Source organism: Alligator mississippiensis, chromosome 7, assembly GCF_030867095.1.
Source record: "Alligator mississippiensis isolate rAllMis1 chromosome 7, rAllMis1, whole genome shotgun sequence".
NCBI classification, from domain to species: Eukaryota; Metazoa; Chordata; order Crocodylia; family Alligatoridae; genus Alligator; species Alligator mississippiensis.
In genome coordinates this window covers 89,366,398-89,390,782 of record NC_081830.1, presented here as the reverse complement: position 1 = coordinate 89,390,782, position 24,385 = coordinate 89,366,398, and the positions used below count along the sequence as shown (strand labels likewise).

The window sequence follows — 24,385 nt, the reverse complement described above, 5'->3', positions numbered from 1 at the left end:
CGTGTCCTGCAGAGCCCAGCAGAGCCATGTACAGCACAGCATCCTGCCTGCACATCACACAGGGCATGAGGGACCAGGTCTCCTTGCCCTGATCTGGGATCTGCTGAAATCCTTTCAGAAAACAAGCCCGTCTGCATTGCAATCAGCCACCCAAACCCTGCACATAGCTTACCACTGTAGCCAAGTCTCAGCCTCAGGGTAGGTAAGCCAAGGCTCTGCAATGTGAGCTGTAGGCCCAGGCGTTGCCACCCTAAATATGTACAGGCAGAGCCTTTACAGTCTAAGGTGGGCTCCAGGTGTATGTGACCACAAAGCCCACCGCCACAGCCTGTGGGAAGCACGTGCATGTGCGCCCAGCACAAATAACGCAAAGCTCATCTTAATACTAGGCCAAGCGCGAATGCGGCGTGCTCCCGGAGGCTGGGGGTCACGGTGAGCTCCCGCAGGCAGCGGCAGTGCTGCTGGTGGTGGGCGAGGGTGGCGAGTGCCGACCAGCGCTTGGCGACTACCCGCAGACACCGCTGGCAACGTCGGCAGTGGCCAGTGGCGATCACGGACCCCCCCCCGAAGACGCCACCAGTGGTGTTGGTGGCAAGGGGGAGGGGGGCGGTAAGCGGCAACTGCCTATCAGCGGCTCCTTTTCACAGGGGGTGCATGTGCACCCCCTACACGTTGCCAATGAGGCCAAGAGTAAAAATGAACCTTTTTACCTTGAACTGGGATGTCAAACTCACTTGGGACTGGTCCACGGGCCAGAGGAATGGTGTGGGGCTAGCCCTGCAGGTTGGAGTGGGCCCATGGACCCCCCTTCTGCTCTGGGACCCAGGAGGAAGAGGCCTGGCAGCCCAGGCACTCGGCTGCTGCCACGGGAGCAAGCCACAGTGCCAGGCCCCAACCTGTGGCGTTGCTGGGGCTCCAGCGCCCCGGGTCTCACCCAGGGGCTTGGCTACAGCCACAGGAAGGTCTCCCCCGACAAGGCCGTGGGCCGGGTGACCTGGCTGCGGGCTGCATCTGCATGTTTGACACCCCTGCCTTAAACAGTAAAATAAGAGAGGGATGCTGTGAATTGTAGCATTATTTGTTTTAATGTTTATCAAGCCAAAGGATGCTTTGATCACATACTCCTTCCACTTGGTACAGTATGTTACAGCAGTGCCACAAAAATGCCTCCTCTCCAGCGTCTATCACGTACTTACTTCCCTCACACTTCTGTTCACCGCTCAAGCTACACACGTAACTCTCGGCTCTCCCCCATGAAAGGCGGCGAGAAGTATTTTGTTGCTGTTGCTGCTTCCTTTCCTTTTTTCTTTTCTTTTTTTACAGTACAAAAGGATGTTTCTAAGTCACGTAAACACAACCACCGAGGAGATGGAAATGGCCCTTACGGTTTATTCTTTTTTCGTTGGCTTTCTACTAAGTTCAGACTAAGCTACATTAGGCAGACAAATGTTTCAGCTCAGTGACTTCTTCCATGTAAGTTATCACTATGGTTACTGATAGGCGAGAGTGCTCAGAGACCCTGCCAGGGTTGCAGCCCCCTGTGCAAGGTGCTGTACAAATACTCGGATGCAACTCCGAGGTCCTTGGTAAAGATGACATTCATTTGTCAGTGTGAACTTAACCTTCTGCTCCCACAGGGGTGGCTGAGTCTGGCTAGTACAGGAACCGATTCTCCTGAGGAAACGGGCTCCCTCACTCATGTGCGTCAGAGCTTTCTGGCTGGAGCTGCAGTGTTCAGCTACTGCCAAAGAGGAAAGAAATATTAACGTGGAGCAGTCCGGCAGCTCCCACTCACCTGCGTGTGTCTTTGTACACTTGCTGGCTACGAGGGGAATGCTCACGTGCGTAAAGTCTGGTGAGTAGGGCAGCGGGCACGAAATGAAGCGTGACAGAGAGACGGATCGAATGGCTCCCTGGGGCCTGACTTCCAGTGATTCAAATGGACGGATGACAGCCATAGCCTCAGCTGCTCCGTTTCAGTGGGCATGAAGTTGAGCGCTCTGATCCTTGCATTATGGACCCCGACTGCACCGTGTGCTGCTGTGACCAGTCCCGGTGAAAGCCTACGCAGCTCTCAGCCACCAGCCTGCAGCCACGTGCAGCGGCAGCAGCGAGGGTCAGTGTTGGATGGAGTGCTGGCCACCTCCGAGGCAGGGATTCTCCAAGCTAGCATGATGCCAGCGGCGGTGACTGAAAACCCTTCAGAGCGATCGCAGATTAAATAAGGATTTTAACTTGATGTTTGAGATGAAAAAAGAAAGGGACACTTGAAATAAATAGCAGAGATGGGTCCCTATGACGTACACATGTTCCTGACTACAGAATGTCCCATGCAAAAGTTACTGCCTGCTAAGTTACATTCAGATGTTTAAATTAACTTTGTAGAGCTACGTTACAGTACTTGGAAACTGGATTAAAAATTTTTTTAGAAAAGGGGATGAACGGGAAATTGGTACAACACACTCTTTTAAAGGAAACTTCCCACCCCGGTTGGCTGTGAGCGACATGACACAGTGTCTCAGTAGACATAGAGCCGGTCGGCGATGGCAGCCGGCATGTGCGTCATGATCTGCATGCGCACCCACCAGTAGTAATCCATGGGGTGGTAGCGGGTGTAGGGGGTGGGGGAGCTCAGCGCGTGGAAGATGCTCTCGATGACAGGCGAGGTGTCGACTGAGCCGCTGTTGCAGTATGTCTCCATCTTGTTGACCTGCTCATCAAAGTACTCCCTGCCATAGTCGTTGCGCACAACTTCGGGGAGCTCTTCCCACATCTTGTCTGCAATGGCTTTGATGCGCTCAGGGCTGTAGAGGCTGGTGGCAGCAATGAAGTTTCCCGGCTCCACAATGCAGACCTTCACGCCTTGGGAGTGCATCTCGTAGCGCAGGCAGTCGGAGAAGGCTTCCACGCCAAACTTGGTGATGCAGTACGGGGAGCGGGCAGGGCTGCCCATCCGGCCCATCATGCTGCTGATGTTCACCACGCGCCCTAGGCAGTGCCCAGCAAACCACAGGAGGGTCAGTCGGAGAAGCTGGCACCAAGTACTTGGCACATTACAAAGAACAAGCTCCACAATCAGATGTTTCTGAACATCTAGGGGTCACGGGCACCTTTCAAAGAGCTTGCAAGTGCCACAGCTCTGAGCCCACACTGGGGCAGGCCACCTGCCCACCGGGGCCTTTGGCACATTGGGCACCAGCAGCTGCTCTGAATGGCCAGAGCAGAGAGGGTTCAGGCTCACGGCCAGGAGGAAAGGCTCACACTGGGCTGCCTCCTGGCTCCTTGGTCCCAAGGCCTGGCCCTTGCTCCCTGGTGCCCTGTGGCTAATCCCTGCCCCAGGGGGGAAAATGGGTGGCAGCGTATCTGTGGGCTGGCAGAAGTAGATTTCTGCCTTGCTCTGAGGGCCGGCCTGTGGTGAACGCCTGCCTTGGCAGCAGGGCAGGGTTGCAGACCCGCTCATGGGAGATCACTCACCTTTAGCCCTGCGGATCAGGGGGAGGAAAGCCTTGGTGGTTCGGACGGTTCCCCACAGATTGACTTCAGCCACCTCCATGTAGGTGTCCATGCTGGTGAACTCTACTTCTCCAAAGGTGGAGACCCCAGCATTGTTCACCAGCCCCCAGAGCCCTGAAAGTTTAAAACAAGTGGAAAGAAGGAATCACCCACACGTGACTAGAGGCAGTGTCCCAGGGAAAGGCCTCCCTAATGCATTATTGAATCACATAAAGCAGCTTCTAACTAAGTCGCAGGACACTGAATTCCAGACAGGAAAGAACCCAGGTCAGCGCTCGCCTATTAGCCCAGGCACTACAACCACCAGAATCTGCCCACTTTGCCCCGAAGCAGAGCACTGCAAACACCATTAACAAAGCACCTCCATGAATGACTTGCCTCCTTCCTATCTCCTTTTTATCCCTATTTTTAAAAAAATCAGAAACAATATCCAGTCTCAAAATGCAAGTATGTGCCAGCAAGAGTGTGGCAAGGTCCCCAGCCTCCTGACTCCTGATCCAAAGGAGAATTAAAAGGCAGATCACTTCATTCCAGGGCTGTGTCAATTTGTGCCCCTTTACTCCATGCCCAGAACCTCCCAATGGTTTTTATGACATAGGGCAAAAAGAAACCACACCCAGAAATAATGCAAAGATACTTTCCACGAAGGACTTTGCCACATTTGCAGTTGGTACCTGGAGTTAAGTGACTGCCAGTTAATTCAGGGCTGTTAAGTTATTAGTAAAAGTGAGCGTAGACTCAACCTAAAACTAATCTACAAACGCCTGCGGGTTGGAACGAACGTGGCGAGCACCTGGGCTGGTGCTTGCAAAGGAACTACCCCGAAGTTTTCAGCAAGCAAGCAACTTGACCTAAATACGTGAGTGAGCACATGAAAGCTAGAAATCTGCAGTGCAGGGGTGGGGAACGGGTGCCTCTGTGGAATGCGCCTTGCTCTCAGCCTCTTCCTTGATTCCCTTATGGAAAAAGAGGAGGAAGGCAACCAGTGCTGCAGTCTTCAGCCTCTGGCAGTTGATGAATGATTAGAAGAGGAACTTGCAGTAATTGCAGCCCACTCCATCCAGTCTCCTAATTACACAGGAAGCCGGCCCTTGGGCAGCGCCATAAAAGGATGTAGCTGTGTCTCCCGAGATGGCCTCTCTTTGTAGCTCAGTAAAAGCCAAATGACACCGGCTGATGGATCTGTCTGTGGTTTGCAGAACCCTGGGGTGACCTCCCTCCAGTCTGTGCCAAGGAAGTCGTCACACGCAGACATATTCCAACCCTGCGCGTAGGTGAAGTACATCAGGACAAATCACAGACATGGGCTGATCTGAATTCTAGACTGATCTGCTCTGGGCTGCCTCTGCACCCCCTCGGTTAGAGCCCTGCCCGCTGACCGCACCCTGGGAAACAGGACCTTCATCGAGGGAGGAAGGTCCTGGTCACCATGGGGCTCGCTGAGACCCAGCACCCGCACCTGGTGCTCTTGCCAGTGCTGAAGCAGGAGCCACTGCCCTCCCCTCCATGTGGGGATTTCCCACTTGGCCCACGTCTCTCCCTCAGCCGGGACGGCAATTCCAGCCTCCCCCCAGAACCCTGCGATACATGACCCCCTAAAACCCGAGAAAGCTTCGGGAGTCTGAGCTGGCTTTAGAGAGCGCTCCCAGGAGGAACTCTGTGTTTCTCCACGGCACTTGCTGTATGGCAGCCAGGTGAGACGCTTACTTGGCTCTAATCTCCACTCTTTGCTCCTGGCCCTCATGACTCACGGCTGCCCCTGGGGTGCACAGTGCAGGGACACTGCAGCCACTGCTGCCACAGAAGAGCACGTGCATGTGGGAAGGGAATCAGATCTCCAGGCCTCTGCTGCCTCTGAATGGGGACAGTCACGCCAGAGACTCCTGCCACTCAACAAGCTGCAAAGCATTAAGTAACAGGCAAACCACAGCACTTAACACGTACCCGCAATTCCCTCTCCCAGCACTGCCCTCGCTCCGCACTTCCCGAGCAGCCAGAGCTGCTGTGATTGCAGTGGGCTCAGGGGGAGCTCCAGGTGGCAAAGAAGCCTCACTTGGGGTCTGCCACCGAGTCATGAATCCTCACAGCACCTCCACAGGGGAATGCCGGGGTGGGTGCACAAGGAAGCCAAGAGGCAGTCCCCACGCTGACTTCCCAGGGGTCTCAGAGCTGCAAGCCACACTGAAAATCCCCCTCTTGCTGCCCTGCCACCTCTCATGCAAGCGATGGAGGCAAAGAGGCAATGCTGGGAGTCGGCTCGTGAGCAGTGCAGGACTCACCTTTTCTAAGAGCACCTGGACTGGCAGCTCCTGGGGATAGAGGGGCCAGTCCTGCCGGGTGCTGAGCATTCACTGCTAAGCACAGGGCTATACCAGCCAGCAGCCATCAGACACAGCAGTGACTGGCAACGGGGCGTCCCCTCAGAGCTCAAGTGCCCCAGCACAGCTCTGTGGGCACCACCCAGGTTCACTCTGCCTCTCTGCAGAGCGCTCAGGAGGACCCCAGTGCTGGTAGTGGTTGCAGGGGACTCCTCCCCATGCGCTGAGCAAACATGAGATGCCAACAGTTTTGAGGCATGGTCACCACCAGCCTGAGCTGGCCGCCCCCTCCACTGGTGAAAGGCTCTTTCCTCGGCCAGGCTGAGCTTGGCAATGGTGCCACCTGGTGCACAAAGCCTGCACGGCCGTTGGGCGGGAGCCGGCCAAAGCCAGCATCGCCCAGGCTGCCTCAGGAGCCAGAAGTGCGGAGCCCAATACAGCTTCGCGCTGCGCGGCAGGGCAGACCCATGCACGCAGGGGCGGGCTGGCACGGCTGCTCTGATCCCAACTGCAGAGTGGCGTGCACAGCTCTGGTTAAGGAGCTGCTGACCAGGGCAGCACACGCCGCAAGAGCTTTCTCTGCTAGTTCATCACGGGATTGAACACCTTCCTCTGAACTCAGGCCCAGGGGCCTGCTAGCGTAACCTGGCATGCTGGACCCCAGGGGCTTTGCAAGCTGGGATACAGCTCCAGGCTCCATGCGGAGCAAAGCAAGAAGCTCCCACAAAGAACTGGATGGATGAGGACAACTCCAGAGGAACAGAGGCAACTTTCCAAGTGAGCGCCCAGGAGAGAATATGGCTAGACGGGGAGGGCCCCGAAGCATCCCCAGAGCTCCAGCAGGGAGGGACGGCTCTGTCCTGCCTGACTAGCCCTGGCCCTGGGTTCACACCCTGACCTCTGCTCTCCATGAGAGGACGAGCAGCCCTGGGCTCAGCAGCACTGCCCTGAGCTGCAAGGGGGAAGCGGGGCAGTGCAGCTGTGCCTGGTCCCTGGGGCTGCATGCTGCTTTCCACATGAACCCAGGGGGCTGTGGCCCAGGACGATGCCCAGGAGACACCTTGCCCCCTCCATGTACAGACCTGCTGATGCAGGATTTGGCTGGCCTGGGCTCAGGCGACTGCCTGCAGCTGTGCTTCCTTGGCCTGGAGCTGAATCCCAAGGGCCCAAGCACCAGGACAGCCAAGCACCACCGGGGCATTCAGCACAGCCCTGGCAACTTATGCTCCCAGCCGGAGGAGGCCAGTGTCAGCCCCACAGCAGCAATCCCCAGCTGACCCGCAGTCTCTGCAGGACGGCTGCTTTGCACTGCTGCACCTAGCAGACACTGGCTGAACATACCGTGGTTGACGCCAGCCTGAGAATCCTTGTGGGCCCAAACCAAGGCACCCTGGCTGATGCCCGAGCCCAGCGAACGCGCTCTCACCTCTATCGGAGTCACCCAGGCTGGTGTTCACATATTCAACTGCTCGCTCCACTTCCTTGCCATCGCAGACGTTGAGCTGGAGTGTCCTCATCCGGCTGCTGTTCATGGCATCCAGGTCCTTATAGCCCCCTTCTCCCTTGTCCTAGACAGATCAAAGGAACTGGCTTAACTCCACCCAGGCTGCAGGAGGAAAAGGGCCAGACACAAGGCAGACACTCAAAATGCACAGGAGTGCATGGACAGCTGCAGCATGGCAGGCAGCCCTGCGGCCAGGGGGAATCATCCAGAGGAACGCCCCCCTGGAAGCTCTCTCCACAGCCGCTCAGCTTGAGACATGCAGCCTGCCAGAGCCAGGGAAGGTGGGCAGAGCTGGGGCTGCTGCAGTACGGCCACACGCTGCAGAGGAAGTCAGACCTGGCCAGAGGGGCTATGCGCTCGCTGCTCTGTTGCACCACTGGGGCTGGAAGGGCAGGGGACAGCTGGCCATGCCCCACTCCACAGCGGGAGTCTCAATGGTCTGCTGCTGCCAGCACCTTGCATCGCTCGCTCCCTAGCACTCGTGCACTGCGTGCCCCCAGCTCCCCTCCCTGCTCCGTCTTCCCAATGCAATGCACCCGTTTCCCCTAGCAGCCCCTCCACCCGGCAGGCCAGGGGCATGACTGCCGTTTGTGGGGACAAGTCCAAGCCAACTCGGGCCCAGCTAGCAGGGTGCGGCTAGCGCCGTGACGCGGCCACCCCGAGCTCACCGGGCTCCATTCCAGCACTCATCCAGGCCCCAGGCTCAACCCTGTAGCGCCACAGCCATGTGCCAAGCTGGCAGGCTCGAGCCAGCTCAGGATCCCTGCGCAGCGTGGGACACACGTACACCTGGGGACTGCAGTGCAGATTCGCCTAGCCTTTTCCATCGGAATTCATCTGCTAGCCTCTTCACTACCCTTCCTCCTGGCTGCTCCTGCAGTAGCAAGCCCAACCAAACCCACTGCTCCACATGCCCTTTAGTTGCATTTCCTTCCACTCCTGCCCTTCCCCACCCAGCTCTTCCCTCACCACTCGCTTGTACTTCCATCCAGAGCAGTGTCCCTAGAGCCAAGCTGGAGCACTGGGGAGGCTTGTTCACCAGTCCTGACTCCGGCTTCTACCCGACAGTCCAGAATCCCGTGCCCTCTGCTGTCGGCACAGCCTGCTGCCCCCTCCCCGCCATGCGCGAGGCCTCGGTGTGTTCTGGGCGCAGAGCTAGGAAGTGTCGGTGCTGCAGCTGCTGGGCGATTCTGGGCCAGGGCCTCGATGGCTGTAGGAAGCATCAGCTACTGTTCAGGTCCCTTCCCGACAGCAGTGAGCATCTGGCTCCAGAAGGCCTCAGTATGTTTGCACAACAAATTCACTGCAAGAAAGCCCCTCTGTTCCCTCTGCCACCTGGCTCCCAGGGCAACGACTTGCTTATTTGCAAGCCAGCCAGGCAGCTTGTCACCTGGGCTCTGTGATGCTAGCGGAGCCCTGGTTTCCCTGCACTGCCCCTCCTGCTTCAGTTCCTGGCTGACCGGCAGTGGTGTGCGAGCACTGGAGTGCTCCTCCTTCCCTGCCCTTTTGCCGACTGATTCAGTTCAACACAGCCGTCCTGAGACGTTACCATCGCCTTCCGCCTCCAGCCTCTTAGGAACAGAGACAAGGCTGCCATTGCTTCCCCAGGGGGGCATTCCCAATCTGGACTCAGCCTGCATCTCCCCTAGTTCAGAGTCCCCAGCCAGCCTTGACCCAGAAGGTGGACTCCCCCATCTGCCCAGCCCACACATACCGTTGTCTGCAGACTGGGGCCACCAACCCCAGCGTCCCTGCACCCAAGGACTCTACCTCAATTCCTCTTTCCCCAGGCCTCATCCGCTCTGCTCACAGGAGGCATTTCTCTGCAGTCATTAACTCAAGCCCCACACGTCCTCTCTGCTATCGTCTCCATCCTTCCTTGGCACAAGCTGCTCATTCTAACGTGGCTCTTGCCTACGTCAGACAGTGCCCGGTGCTCTGGTCATGCAGAAGCGTTCTGCACAGGTGTGCATGGACAGCTGGCAGCTGAAGCCCCGCGAGTGGCTTTTTCATTCGCTGGGTTTCAATGAGACCGAGAGCAGCATTCAGCACAAGGCTGGCTGCTTGCTCGGACAGCTGGGAGCTGGGCTCAGAGCATTTTCCAGGGGGTTTAACAGCATGAAGGGACAGGCTGAGAGGCTCTGGGAAGGAGTCACAAGAGACACACATGCAAGCATCTCAGTCAGAGAAGGCCAGAGGACAGCAAAGAGGACCAGTGAGACCAAGACACCCCTGCCTTGCCAGGTCTGTGGGAAGCTGCAGAATCACCATGCAGAGGAGAAACCCCGCAACGTGGCCGTGTCAGAATGGGGCACAGCACAAGGACTGCACCCCCAGGGGCTGGGATCCTGGCACAAACTACCCGGGGAAGCAGGCCTGGTTTAACCGAACCCAACCTCCCCCAGCCAGGCTGCCATGCCACAGCCACCGGGAGTCAACTGCTTCTTCTTCCTTCCCCTCTCTATGCAGCTGCCTTGGCAGGCCCAGATCACTCCCTTCCCCTTGGCCCTGGGCCAGAGCCACCCCTGTGCTGAGCAGTTCTGGGAGGCCAGGGAGCTCATGCAGTGGCCAGCAGACACACAAGGGGCCGCTGCACGGTGAAGGAGCAGAGCAGGTGGTGCTGAGGCCAGACCCGAACCTGGAACCGTAGCCAGCGTCCACCTCCTAGTGACCCTCCAGCAGTGCTAGAGACCCTTCCCGGCTGTGAGCAGGAGCGCGCCTGTGCTAACACTACAGCCTGGGTCTGAACATTTCAGGATGCTCCCTGCTGCCACATCCTGCTCTTTACCAGGCTGCCTGTAGTGGCCCGGGCCAGGCAATGGAAGCCCCACTGGCCTGGCCACTGCAAACCTGCTGCGCTGCTTCTCATCTCCTGGCTCCAAGAGATGCCTCTCAGGGAACTGCTCACACGCTCCCTAGTCCCCTTCTCTTCAAAGCAACCACAAATGCCACAAGGCCCGAGCAGGTAAAGCAAAGCAAACGGACTCCGTGGCAGTCCTGACAGCTGTGACAAACACCAAGTACGTCTACTGGGAACATGGTACTGGAAAAATACCTTCTTCAGCTGGTGACATCTGGCTCCTACAGCTACCAGCCAAAGAGGAGAAGCAAGAGAGCTGCAGTGTCACGTTTAATAGGGTCCACGCTGCCATTATCTCTGGCAAGGAATCGTCCACACAAATCTGGCACGAACGGGTTTGGGACAGAGAGCATTTGGGAGAAACTTTGTGAAATCACATGTTGGAAGAAACAAAAGGCCAGACCCTCACTGCTGGGTTGGTTTCAATGCAACTGCCTTTCAGTTTGAGTTTCCTCAATTGAGAAGTAGAAGGCTCAGGACTTGGCTCATCAGGACACTGTTACTAAATGAGAGGACCGCAGCAGAGGCCCATAGCGTGTGCCATATATTTACCAGGGGCTCTGTAGGCTGGGCAGGGAACATAGCTGTTGTTCTGTTTATGTGATGACATTTCACAACATGAGATTGGGAAGTTCCAGCACCACTTTCCATCAATCCCTCCTAAATCTAATGCACCTAGCTTACAAATCAAAGTCTATTCTCTGTATTGCCAACTAGATACTCTACCTGGGATCTACAAACCATGGTGAGTTTCTTCCCACTTCCCAAGTCATCACCAGCAATCATCTTTCTGCAGTCAGAATTCTGCTTACAGAATTGCTAATGGCGCCTGAGGCATGAAGAGAAAGCAGGTTGCTCTCCCATAACTGCCCAGGCAGAAACTTGACTTTGTTGGACATGCCCTGAAGACACAGGAGGCAGATCTGCTGAACGTGTACAGCACTCTCTTGATGAAACGGTGGCTTAAATCACATTGCCAGTGTCTGCTATGGTCTCACCATACGAAGAGCACACAACACAGAGTCCAGCAAAAATGCAGTATTACTTTGAAAGTGAGAAGCACTAAGGCAGTGCAGGACTCTGCTGAGCCAGGAGCTGGCACGCAAAGGCAAAGCTTCGTATGGGGCTGCCAAGCAGCTGGAGCGCCACACCGGAGAGGTTTCAGGCTCAGTGTCCAAAGGGGTCTGTGGCATGTGCTCAAAGGGAGTCACTGGCACAGATCTGCCTTTCATCTGCCCTCTCAGGATCTGGCCTTCTTATGGGCCTCAGGACAGGAAGTCAAGAACAGAGGCACCAAAAACCATGAATTATTTTTTGAAAATTCTGGTCCTGGTCCATATACAGGTTGATTTTTTTCCCTAGACTGGTGCATTTAAGCATTCAAGCTTTCTACACATGAACATGTTTCTCTCTTATTACAAAAGCTCAAGATCAATATTAATTCAAGCAATATCCACCATTCTGTCCCTCAATTATTTTGAAAAGTAGCAACTGCCTATGGAGGACCTCCAATGAGTTTATTCCTCTAACGAAGAGCCAGCAGGGGGAGCTTCTGCTAAGAAATAAACCCTCTACCCTGGGCTGCCCTGCTGCTTTTGATAGAGATACTAAAAGATTAATTTCTTTCTTTTAAAATAACACCACAGAATAAATAACACATTTTTAAAGACTTAAAAAATATTAATGGAAAAGCTAAAAAAGGCACAGCATTAAAAATATTAAAAAACAAAACAAAACAAAACAACCAACCCCCCCCTTGTGATGCTACTGAAAGAATATGCTATGAAGGATGTTGGTATGGTTAAGAGGAGCTAAGACTGGTGCGTTAAAGCAGGTGAGCCACCCTGCCACCTCCTTGGAGAATGTGTCTCGTGCTGGCCCCGAGGCCAGAGTTCTGCCCCGTCCTACAGACCCTGGTATAAAGAAACAGCCCCTGAGGTGCCGAGCGGAACAGTCTGGTTAGGCTCTTGGGGGCCGGACCCTAGTCTCCCTCCCAGCAGTGCAATGCTACTAGCTACACTGCAGCTGCTCCCGAAGCACAGAAGGACTCAGTTCAGAAGGATGAACATGGAGCTGACACCATGTGTCATGTACACACTCAGGGCAGGGGGAGAGGGAGGAGGCAGGAATCGCTCAGTCACGTGAGCTTTGCGTACATAAATAAGTCTTACTGCAAGATTAGGCCCAAAGGTCCACCTCACTGAGTCCATCTTGATTTGAGACCCAGTGCATCGTCATGTTCAGCCTGGAGGTTCTAGCTCAGGTCTGAACTGGGTCAGAACCAGGACACTCAGGTATGGATTCATACAGGAACTTCTCAAAAGTCCAAGGTGCTTGGATTTGAGGTTTTGGCCCAGCCTCAAACCAAAGCTTGTGTCCTTTCTAGTGACTCCAACTGGTAGGCAACTGTGCAGGGTGACAATGCAGGGGTGTGTTTGCTGCATTACGGTGTATGTGCTATAGACTGAAGACCAAGTGTTCTTCTTTTCCTACCTTCTGTAGGCAGCCAGCAAAGACAATGAAACCTCTGGAGTGCAGGTGTTTGGCTAAGGAGAACCCAAATCCAGAGTCACAGCCAGTGATGAGCACAGATCTTTTGCCAATCTGTGAAGCAAGACAAAACAAAGCATGTTAGAAGAACATTCGCAGCGAGCGATTTGCAGAGTGCAAATAAAACCTGGGGGCTGGTACAGGCCTACCCGTCCCAAGGACATTCTCCACCGGTGAACGCCGGCACAACCTGCTGCATTCCAGAGGGAAAGGAGGAGTGTGAGAGGCAGGGAACTCTCTCTTCCCGAACGTGAAGAGTGACTTAGAATCCAGGGGCAATGGTCCCCAGCACAGCAGAGGCCAGGAAACCCCGCAGCCCCAAGGGGTCACACACACACGCTTAATACATGCCTAAAATATGGCAAAAGGCTCCCCACAAACGTTTCCCTGCAGGCACCCCCTCTGCTGTGGCCTGATCATTGTGGGTAGTGCTTGCTGAACAGTTCAGAAACAAGGGGATGCTGCACATGCTTCCGCTCAAGAGAGGACTTACAAGGGGAGAAACAGGCACATGCTATTAAACCAGAATCATTTAACCACAGCCACTGTTTGCTCACTTTGGCCACCCTGTAGCATACAAACCCTCTGCAGATAATCTCGGGTCTTGCAAGCTAGGCCGGGTCACTATGGTTTACCATCTGCATGAAACACCAGCTGATTCATGTTAGAAGCTGTTTCAGGGTAGCTGTACCTCAACATCCGTGCAACATACACATGCTATTATAGACTCCCAACTTAAAGGGCTCAATGTTATAGACTCCCAACTTAAAGGGCTCATAGTATGGGGTGTAAGCAGGAGGAACTATGCCTCCTGATTGCAAGTAATAACCCAAACTTAGTAGGGCTCACAGAAACCTGGTGGGACCCTACCCATGACTAGGTGGTGGGCATTCGGGGGTACACCCTATAAAGAAGAGACAGGACAGAGAGGAAAAGTGGGGGGGTTGCGCTCTATGGCAAAGAGCACCTCACATCATCATGGATTAGCTTCGGGTTAGAGGAGGGTCGGGCAGAGACACTGTGGGGCAAACTACAAGGGGGGCACGGCAAAAGGGACCTTACGGTGGGTGTCTACTACAGACCACCCAACCAGGGGGAAGAGCTGGACCAGGACTTCTCCAGTCAGCTCATGGAGGCAGTTAGGTCAAGGGATGTTATTGTCATGGGTGACCTAAGCTACCCAGACATTTGCTGGGAGGAGCAGACAGCCACGTCTGACTGCTCGCGTAGGTTCCTGGCTGTATTACAGGACCTTCACCTTACCCAGGAGCTGCACAGCCCCACTAGGGGTAACGCCTTGCTGGACCTGGTCCTGGCCACAGAGGATGACCTGGTGAGGGGACTGCAGGTCCTTGACCACCTAGACAAGAGCAATCATCACCTGCTGGATTTCACTATCCAACGCAGGGCGTCTAGGGCGCACACAAAGGCTAAAGCCCTTGACTTCAGAAGGGCCAACTTCAATGAGCTTAGGAGACTAGTGGGGGAGGCACTGAGGGCCCAGAAGGTAGAGGAGATGGGAGTCCATGAGGGATGGTTGTACCTTAAGGGGGCGATCCTCCAGGCCCAAAGGATAACAGTCCCTGAGAGAAGCAAGCGGGGTACGAGTGCTCAGAAACCCCCTTGGCTCAGCAAGGGCATTCAGCAATGCCTGAGGACTAAAAGGGGAGCATCGAACCAGTGGAAGAGAGGAGCTATCACCAAGGACGAGTACTCCTCCTTGGCCCAGAAGCGTAGGAGGTCTATTAGGAAGGCCAAGGCAGAGATGGAGCTCAGGCTAGCGTCCAGGATTAAGGACAACAAAAAGTCCTTTTTCAAGTACATTGGGAGCAAGAAGAGGGCACCAGGCAATGTAGGGTCCCTGCAAGACACAAACGGTAATCTGGTGGCCATGCCAGACAAGAAAGCTGATTTTTTTAACAGTTTCTTTGCCTCCGTTTTCCTGAACAGGGACTGGGATATTCCACCTACCAGAGGGAGGGACAATCTTGGGGATAGCTCTATCAAGCCTTCAGTCAGTTTAGATGTAGTTAGGGATCTTCAGGAAGGGCTGGACATTTTTAAATCTGCAGGTCCCGATGCCCTCCACCCAAGAGTGTTGAGGGAGCTGGCAGGGGTCATCGCGGAGCCTTTGGCCTGGCTGTATGAGCATTCGTGGTCATCTGGCCAGGTGCCGGGGGATTGGAAACTGGCTAATGTGGTCCCTATTTTTAAGAAGGGGAGGAAGGAGGACCCAAGTAATTATAGGCCTGTAAGTCTCACCTCGGTACTCGGGAAGCTCTTGGAGAGGATCATCCAGGAGCACATCTGTGGGGGGCCTGCAGGGGAGATCATGCTCAGGGGCAATCAGCATGGGTTCATCAAAGGCAGGTCCTGCCTGACCAACCTGATTGCCTTTTACGACCAAGTAACTAAATCCTTGGATGATGATGTTGCTGTGGTCATAGTGTTTCTAGACTTTAAGAAGGCCTTTGACACTGTCTCTCACCCCATCCTCATCAATAAATTAAGCAACTGTGGCACTGACGTCTGCACAGATGGATGGGTAAAAAGTTGGCTGATGGGGTGCACCCAGAGAGTAGTGGTGCACGGGTTGTACGCAACCTGGTGAGATGTGAGCAGTGGGGTCCCCCAGGGCTCGGTCCTTGGGCCCGCACTGTTTAACATCTTCATCAGCGACCTGGATGAGGGGGTGGAAAGCACACTGTCCAAGTCTGCTGATGACACTAAGATGCAGGGCGAGGTGGACACACTTGAAGGGAGAGAGAGGCTGCAACTAGATTTAGACAGACTACAAAAGTGGGCAGACGAGAATAGGATGGGGTTCAACGTAGACAAATGCAGGGTGCTGCACCGGGGGAGAAGGGATCCACAGCACACATACAGGCTGGGGAGTTCCCCTCTTGAAAGCACAGAGGCGGAAAGGGATCTCGGAGTCATTACTGACTCCAAGATGAACATGAGCCGCCAATGCCAGACCGCAGCCAGCAAGGCCAGCCACACCTTGTCATGCATCCAAAGGTGCATCTCGAGCCGGTCCAGAGAGGTGATCCTCCCCCTCTACGCGACTTTGGTCAGGCCGCAGGTGGAGTACTGCGTCCAGTACTGGGCGCCGCACTTCAAAAAGGGATGTGGCCAGCCTGGAGAGGGTCCAGAGGAGGTCACCCGCTTGGTGAGAGGGCAGCAGGACAGGCCCAACAAGGAGAGACTGAGGGACCTGAACCTGTTCAGCCTCAGCAAGAGGAGGCTGAGGGGGGACCTGGTGGCTGCCTACAAGCTCATTAGGGGGATCAACAGCAAATAGGCAGAGCCCTTTTCTCCCCAGCACCACCTGGGGTGACGAGGAACAATGGCAATAAGCTGATGGAGAATAGGTTTAGGTTGGAGATCAGAAGGCAATATTTTACAGTTAGGGTGGAACCAACTTCCCAGGGAGGTGGTCCTCGTCCCTACCTTGGGCAAATTCAAGAGGAGGTTGGACGATCACCTGTCTGGGGTCTTGTGAACCCAGCATTCATTCCTGCCTGTGGCAGGGGTCAGGCTAGATGATCTGTTCAGGTCCCTCCTGACCCTAGCTACTATGAAACTATGAAATGCAGGATAACTGGGTGAAGGTCTGTGGTCTCCGTGACATGGGAGGTCAGAGTAGAGGGTCTCATTCGTCCTTCTGGCTTTAAACCCATGAGGAAATTTTACAAATGGGATGCAAGAGAGTTTTACAGGAGGATGGACTGGTCCATGTCACAAAGAAATCTTTGGCAGAGAATGGAATAAAATCCAGCTCTTCTGATTTCCAGACCACTGCTTCCTAGAGCATGCTGGAGCAACCCCCCACTCCAGTACTACAATAGCACAGGCTATGTCTTGGGGCTACATCCTGGGGCTATATACATTTCCACCTCTATTCACAAGAGGCATGACTTGCATACAAGGGCCAACAATGCAACTGCGTACTCTCCCCTAGAGAGATTTCCAACTGCTTAGCCAATTCCAAATATAGGAAAAAAAACGTTCATCTGAGTGTTTAATTTTAGTGCTAACAGCATGTGCTTTTCTACATAATGGAAGCCCCAGGCTTGGAAAGAATGTGGAATGTGCTGTAAGAGATCCAGCTCCAGACCTGCAGTGCAGGCCAGAGGGACACTTCTGTCACAGCGCTTCTGTCCTTTGTGCTAGGATCCAGCTGGACAGAGACACTTGGTGTAAGGATGGTCACAGTCACACTCACCTCCTCCACTTGGTTCATGGAAGAAGGACTGCTACTTGGGGTCGAGAAAGGAAAGCTAAACCCTCGCATGGGCCTGCAAGAGAAAACAGGACAGTCAGTTCCTAAACCACAGCAAAATCCCGAGTAAAGTTTAGCTCTGCCTGCGAACACAGAGTAAGATGTAATTGGAGCATGTCCTACAAATCTCCCCAGGACACACCCATTTTTTCTACTAAGCCAAAGATTTTTCTCTCAAAAGACCTTGGAACTCTTCCCAGGAGCTGAAGTTGCTTGGATATTGCTACGCCTTCCTAAGTGCACAGAGCTGCAGCTGCAGGCAGAATGGGCACCACCAGCTTTGCTTTCTGATAGCAGCAGCATGATCACTTCCACACACAGAAAGGTGTTTAGTTACAACTACATCACAGCCCTGCAGACCTCACTGCTGGGAGACTGTCTGATACTGATCCTAATTTTCCCCTTGTCTCCAGCCTGTTGCTCTCAGTCACAGCCCTACTCCCGGGGCACCCCAGTTGTACCGCAAACAACGTGTGCCTCTGCAGTGCTTGGACAAGTATCTGTGTGCACTCTGGATGTACACTGCATTTGGGGTGGACAGTACAGATGATAGGGTGGGACAGGACATGGCTAGGAACCAGAGAAGGAAAGGAGAAATCCCTTCCACGTCAGAGGCAGCTGACACTGACACACTTGGGCAGCGTGGCTAAAAGTCTCCCAGGCCGGCTCCTTCTGTACTCCAGCCCGAGCATCACAAACCCTGCCTGCTCCTGAAATAGCAGAGGCCAAGCAAGAAGAGTTTTAGCTGCTGCAGAGGTCAGGTCAGGTCCAGTCCTGGTCACAACCTAGTTCTGTCTGAGATTACCAGGCTGAGACCCTGGCAAGGGCTTTCATTTCTTTAAACTGAGCTTCTTGATCCATCTCATAATGCCCTCACAATTCACAACCTTGCATGAAAGGTTTTCTTTTTCTGTTTCAAAGCAGCATCTCACCTTGTTATTTACCAGAAGTGCAGATGAGAGGGCTCTGCCTCTGCTGTCTGCAGAGCAGCAAAATGGCCTGCAGATTACCGTGAATTCTGCCTGTTCTTACTGGAGGTGCATGGGAATGAACCAGTGGGATAAATGTTGGCTGCTAAGCACTTAAAACACCAGCAAAGGTGCACAAAACCAGGGCCCACAAACCACCTTTACAATAGGAACTAGTTCTGATTAATCTTATGCAGCTGGATCGTGGAGAGCACCCAACACGTTCAAACTGAAAGTGAGCCGATGGCCATGGAATTGTTTGTCCCCTTAAACGTGCCGCCTTAACTTTGATGCATTTAGCCATTTGCCAACCTCTGCAAGGGCTCGGCTGCTGCAAACACAGCTCTTCAGTGGCTGCCGGCAGTGCGGCACCCCTGCCTTTCACTCCACAGAGAGGGAGCGGGTGCATTGGAGAGTGGAGAACACTGAAACACTGCCTGGTTCAGGAGGCAGGAACATCCTGTGGGCTCAGGGGACCCAGGTCTGAATGGGCTCCCGTGTGGGTTCACCTGCACCACGGACCCAAAGTCTGGGGTTGCTTTTGCAGGAAATCTCTACCTGGGCTTCCTCTGCCTCTGGTTTGTACAGCTGTCTGCTCCACAGCCCATCTGGCAAGTCTCAGGCAGCCCCTGCAGAGACACTGGACACTTCAGGAGGCTCTGCCTTGCACTCTTACACAGAACCTCTCCAGCAAAACCAAGGCCCCAACTCCCAGACTGCCAGGGGCTGCCACTCATTTAAGCACGAGCAGAGGGCAGCCAGCAGCTTGTGGGCTGGGGCCAAAGTGAGGGCCCAGATAAGCAAAGTCCCTGGGAGTTTAGGCTGAGAGAAGAGTGCAGGGCTGGCCCGAAGAGTTGAATGTAACTGGGGGGTATGGCTGGCAGGCACCAGGGGGCCCTGGACTGGCACGGCCTCCAAGAACTTTAGTAATGCTTTGCCAGTGGAATGAAACTGCTTCCTATCATCTGCCACAAACCCAAGTGTTTGGGAAGTGAGAGCCCACCTGCTTCTCCCCCTGGCCACCTCACCCCATGTCACAGCTGGAGAGGGCCAGTGGCACCCTGTCCTCAGAGACCCCCACTTGCAAACCCTGAGGCTTATCTGGGCATACCACAGCCCAGCTTCATCCCTCTCCCAGGAAGGCTGTGAAGCGCTTAGCATAACCTGGGCATTTGGAGGCCTCTGCATAGCTGAATTCAGTCAAGGGCAAGACTGCCATTAACTTCAGCAGGATCCGAGTCGGGCCTCTGCAGAGAAGGATCATGGGACATGGGTGGGCAGACAATATTAGGGTTAACAGGACAACGACAGGCAAAGGGTGTAGACAAGAACGTCAGAATCACAGGGCTTGACGGGACTGAGGGCCAACTAATCCAAACCCCGCACTGCATGAATGCAGGATGCGTGGTTCCTAGACCAGCCCAGCGGCATGCTGTGCAGACTCTACTTCAACACCTGTGGTGGAGGAGCATCCACAACCTCCCCAGGCAGCTCATTCCACCATCCTACTGCTCTCACAACTAGGAAGCTCCACACTACACACAGCACCGAGCCCCATGTACCTGGATGGAGAGCGAACTGGGTGTTGCTTCTCGCACCCCAGCTCCATCTTGCAATATTAATGTGCAGTTGTTGTAGATGGGCCAGGAGCAAGGGGTGGATGTTTGCATGTCCATCCCAACAGGGAAATGGAAGAAGCCATGAGCCACTCTGAGGGATATCACTTAATTCAGGGCTGGGCTGCTCATGCTTACTCCCGAGCCTATCCCCACCGGCTTTGAGGGCTGGTGGGTACTGAGCAGCATGCTGGTCACAGATGCAGCAGGCTCTCAGACTGACCAGAGGCAGCCACGCTTTTGTAGTGTCATTTAAACATGAAGTTCTTCCAGGATAGAAAGGTCCACGTCCATTGCCCATCGCCTGCATCTGTACATGGAACGGCAAGTATACCCAGCAGCACCCGTGGGATACGCAGTTCTGATTCCAACCTCGTTTTACACTCGCTTCCCCCATTCCAACCCAGACCTGGCAGAAATTCTGCATTTCTCCAAACCCTGCAGTCTTCCCTCAAGCAGATCTAAGTCTTGTTTACACCAAACCATCTCAGCGAAGGTATCTGAATTGCTTTGGATTAAGACCAGTAGCACAGATCAGAGCGGACCCTGGCTCTGCATGAAGAGGGTGTTGAGTCAGAGCAAAGATTTATAATTAAATAGTTAATTTTCGGCTAATGTTTATTTCTCTGCCCAGGTCATCTTCATAACGAGCCCTTTCCCTTCCAAATCCCTCTGCTATTTGATATGCTTCGTTAGCTCTTTAACAGAGTCACAGAAATTTATGAGCACTCGTGGTGCTCTGGTGTGGTGCCAGAGGACTGGAAAAGGGCCAGTGTGGTCCCCATTTTCAACAAAGGGAGGAAGGACGACCCAGGGAACTATAGGTCGGTTAGTCTTAGCTCGATCCTGGGTAAGATTTTTGAGAGAGTTATCCTGGCGCATGTCCGCGAGGGGAAGCAGGGGAGATCATGCTTAGGGACAACCAACATGGGTTCATTAGAGGCAGGTCCTGTCAGACCAACCTGGTGGCCTTCTACAACCAGGTCACAACATCCTTAGACACAGGGGTAGCAGTGGACGTAGTCTTTCTGGACTTTAGGAAGGCCTTCGACACTGTCTCTCACCCCATCCTCATTTAAAAACTAGGGGACTGTGGCGTCGACACCTACACAGTGAGATGGGTCGCTAACTGGCAGGAGGGCCGCACCCAGAGAGTGGTGGTGGACGGTTCTTATTCGACCTGGAGGGATATGGGCAGTGGGGTCCCCCAGAGCTCAGTCCTCGGGCCCGCACTGTTCAACATCTTCATCAGCGACTTGGATGAGGGGGTAAAAAGCACCTTGTTTAAATTCGCAGATGACACTTAGATGTGGGGGGAAGTGGGCACACTAGAAGGGAGGAATAGGCTGCAATCAGACCTAGACAGGTTACGGGGTGGGCTGATGAGAACAGGATGGGTTTCAACACTGACAAGTGCAAGGTGCTGCACCTGGGGAGGAAGAGCCAGCAGCAGACCTACAGGCTGGGGAACTCCCCTCTCGTCAGCGCAGAGGCAGAAAAGGATCTTGGAGTCATTATTGATGCCAAAACAAACATGGGCCGGCAGTGTGGGGACGCGGTCAGGAAGGCCGACCGCACCTTGTCGTGCATCCACAGATGCATCTCGAGCAGGTCCAAGGAGGTGATCCTCCCCCTCTACGTGACACTGGTCAGGCCGGAGTTGGAGTACTGCGTCCAGTTCTGGGAGCCGCACTTCAGGAGGGATGTGGACAGCATGGAGAGGGTCCAGAGGAGGCCACCCGCATGATCGGGGGCAGCAGGGCAGGCCTTACGAGGAGAGGCGACGGGACCTGAACCTGTTCAGCCTCCACAAGAGAAGGCTGAGAGGGGATCTGGTGGCCTGTTACAAACTAGTCAGGGGGGACCAGCAGGCATTGGGGGAGCCCCTGTTCCCCCGAGCACTACCAGGAGTGACTAGAAATAACAGTCACAAGCTGGCAGAGGGTAGATTCAGACTAGACATCAGGAGGCGCGACTTCACTGTCAGGGTAGCTATGACCTGGAACCAACTTCCAAGGGAAGTGGTGCTCGCTCCTACCCTGGGGGACTTTACGAGGCTGGATGAACACCTGGCCGGGGTCGTTTGACCCCAGTGCTCTTTCCTACCAGGGCAGGGGGTCGGACTGGATGATCTCCTCAGGTCCCTTCCGACCCCACTACAAAACTATGAAACACACAGGAAGTTTCTCACCTTGTGGCAAGTACTCTGCCATTGCAAGGGGTTTATTCCTTGTTAGATATGGTACAAACACTTCAGCGTTCCTGGTGGCAGGCAATGTTCTGCCTCTAACGAACCTTTCTGTGCGGGGGCCCCTTTTCCTGCAAATCCTCCTTCAGATACTAGTTCTCCCTTCTGCATAATAAGTAATAAGGCAAGTTCCTTACCTGGGGCCATTTCTCATGTCCACGAACTTCAGCGTTCTCACAGAGAAGCGAGAAAGAGGCCGGGACACTCGGGTAGCCAGCATCCTGCCGACCGACAAAGGGCACCAACAGCAAGCTCCTGTCGCTCTGAAATGCAAGACAGCACCCCTCCTTTATTTGCTCGCGGCTTCTGTAGTCATGCTGACTCCTAGCATTTTAATAATAAAGTCCAAGGAGGTTTGCTGCCCCCGCCTCCTTGCGCGAGTTCCCACATCAAGATAAACAGCTAAAATAGCCTCCACCACTTCATGTTTGGGTTGTTTGTTTTTTTTAAAGAGAAGAAAGATCAGAAGCCAACTGACAAGCAAGGTGTTTTTAAACCATCCCCATCTGTATTAGTCAGCTGCGACCTAACCTCTGCACTTCCTAAAACACTGAATGCAATTACCTGTTCAAGGGACAGTTTTAAGCCATCTTTATGAAATACTTCTCAACTGAAATGCAGGTCCAGTACTAGGCACGATATAAAGCTTACATTTTCAAAGCACTCCCTGGGCTTTATTGCCACTAGCAACCACGCGCTAAAAACGTATGCGGCTCTTTGAAATGGAAGCAGCTGGCAACACCGAAGTGGCCTCAGGAAGTCGCTGTGAACGGTACTAAAGGAAACCTGCACGAACGCAGGCGCTCGGAAGAGGGGGCCTGTTTCACGGGGCTACCAGGTCTGGATAAAATAAGATCCAGCCATTTCCCCCAAAGCCTGAACCAAGCTTATCTTCTTCGAGGCTGAAGTAATACTGCTTACTATTTTAGAGTTAATCGCGTGTCGCTTTAGACATGCCTGAACAGGGAAGTGGGCCATAAGCGTGGCTTATTAAAGCCACGAGAAGTGCTGGTGCCGGAGCCTTTCCTTTTCGGCGAGGAGGCGGCAGTCCTGGGGGCCTGGCAGGACAGGGCGTCCCCACAGGAGCCTGCGCGCGCCCCGTCGCCCGCACGGCCCGCTCCAGGAAGCACGGCGCGACTCGTGGCCAAGGGTCCTGCGCGGCTCAGCAGCCTCGGCCAGAGGCGAAGGGGCAGGGAAAGGCAGCACGGCCAGAAGCCCCGCCGCGGGACGCCCCCAGCAGCAGACGCAGGCCACGAAGCCGGCGAAACTGCGCCTGGGTTTTTTAAAACAAGTCTGCAAACATTTTAAGACCGTTCATAAAGTCCGCACCTGGGGAAGCGGAGATAACGATAACGAGGGTAACAAAGTCTCATGCCGTGGGGCACGAGCCCCGGGAGCGGGGGAATTCGAGCCCTGCGCAGCACCGCACAACGGGCCCGGAGCCGGCAAACAAAGCCACCGTGCGCGGAGCGCGGCCCGGCCCAGCCGTCGTGGACGTGTCGCGGGGCTACTTCCACCTCCTGACACGGGAGCCGGCGCAGACGGCCCCTCGCCCGCCCGGGCGGGTGTGCGCAGCCGGCCGCGCCTTCCCGCGCCCAGGACAGGCGGGAACAAGCCCCGCATGGGGCAGGCGCCCGGCAGCAGCCGTGTGGGGTCTCGACCGACCGCGCACGGCGCTGTGCGGGCCGTCTGGGTGCGGGGGTGCGTGCACCTTGGTCTGAGCACGGGGGGAGGGGGGGTGCACGCGCACACGCACACGCGTGTGGGAAGAAGCGGGGGAGCCGAGGACGAGGCAGGGTCCCGGGCGGGCGGGCGGTCGCGTCTGGTGCGTTGCTCTTCCTCTCCCTCGGCAGGTCCCGCGCGCAGCCAGGCCCGGGCCGGGGCGGACACTGGCACAGACCGGGCTGTCCCGCTCGGCGGCCCGGCCCGGCCCGGCCCGGCCCAGGGGAGCGCAGCGCAGGCCGGCCCACGTGCCGGCGGAAGGGCGACAGGCGGCTCCTGCCAGCTCCGCTCCCCGCCCCGCCCCAGGACAGCCGGGCCGAGCCGAGCCGAGCCGAGCCGGGCCGGAGCTTCCCACAGCAAGGGGCGCAAGGAGGGTGGAGCGCTGCCCAGGGCCCCCCCGCCGCGCATGCGCAGCCCGCCCGCCCGCCAGCCGGCCGGCAGAGCGCGGCGGCGGCGGCGGCAGCAGGGGCGGGGCGGGCGCGGGCCGGTGACGCGGCAGCTTTCGAGCGGCGCTGGCCAATGGGCGCGGGGGTGTGTGTGCGCGGGCGGGCGCGCCGCGTCGCGTCCTCCCCCTCCCCCAGTCCGGTGCGGCGCGGCCCGGCCCGGCCCGGCCCGGCCCAGCCGCGCCCCCGCCTCCCGGCTGAGCGGGAGCGCGACCCCCTCGCTCGCGTTCCCTGCCCGCCGGCCCGCCCCGCCCCTCGCACCTGCAGCCGCCGCCGCTGCCGGCTCCAGCTCCCGCTTCGGCGGCTGCGCTGAGCGGCGGTCCTGCCTGCGGCCCCGCCCCGCCCCGCCCCTCCCCTC

The 24,385-nt window shown here is 55.5% G+C and overlaps 1 protein-coding gene across 2 annotated transcripts; it reads right to left on the bottom strand.

Annotated features, from left to right (window-relative positions):
* Window positions 1–1,066: 1,066 nt before the first annotated feature.
* On the bottom strand, window positions 1,067–24,369 carry BDH1 (3-hydroxybutyrate dehydrogenase 1). 2 transcript variants are annotated; one of them, XM_059731281.1, is made up of 7 exons: window positions 24,289–24,369; window positions 22,000–22,125; window positions 16,974–17,046; window positions 12,689–12,799; window positions 7,258–7,399; window positions 3,475–3,627; window positions 1,067–2,988 (listed from the first exon to the last, which is right to left on the bottom strand). In XM_059731281.1, the coding sequence occupies exons 2-7, from the start codon at window positions 22,080–22,082 to the stop codon at window positions 2,519–2,521; spliced, it is 1,032 nt and encodes a 343-aa protein (XP_059587264.1). In that variant the 5' UTR covers window positions 22,083–22,125; window positions 24,289–24,369; the 3' UTR covers window positions 1,067–2,518. The 2 variants fall into 2 exon arrangements, with proteins under 2 accessions (XP_059587264.1, XP_019337289.2); XM_019481744.2 differs by lacking the exon at window positions 24,289–24,369 and adding an exon at window positions 23,192–23,478.
* Window positions 24,370–24,385: the final 16 nt, after the last annotated feature.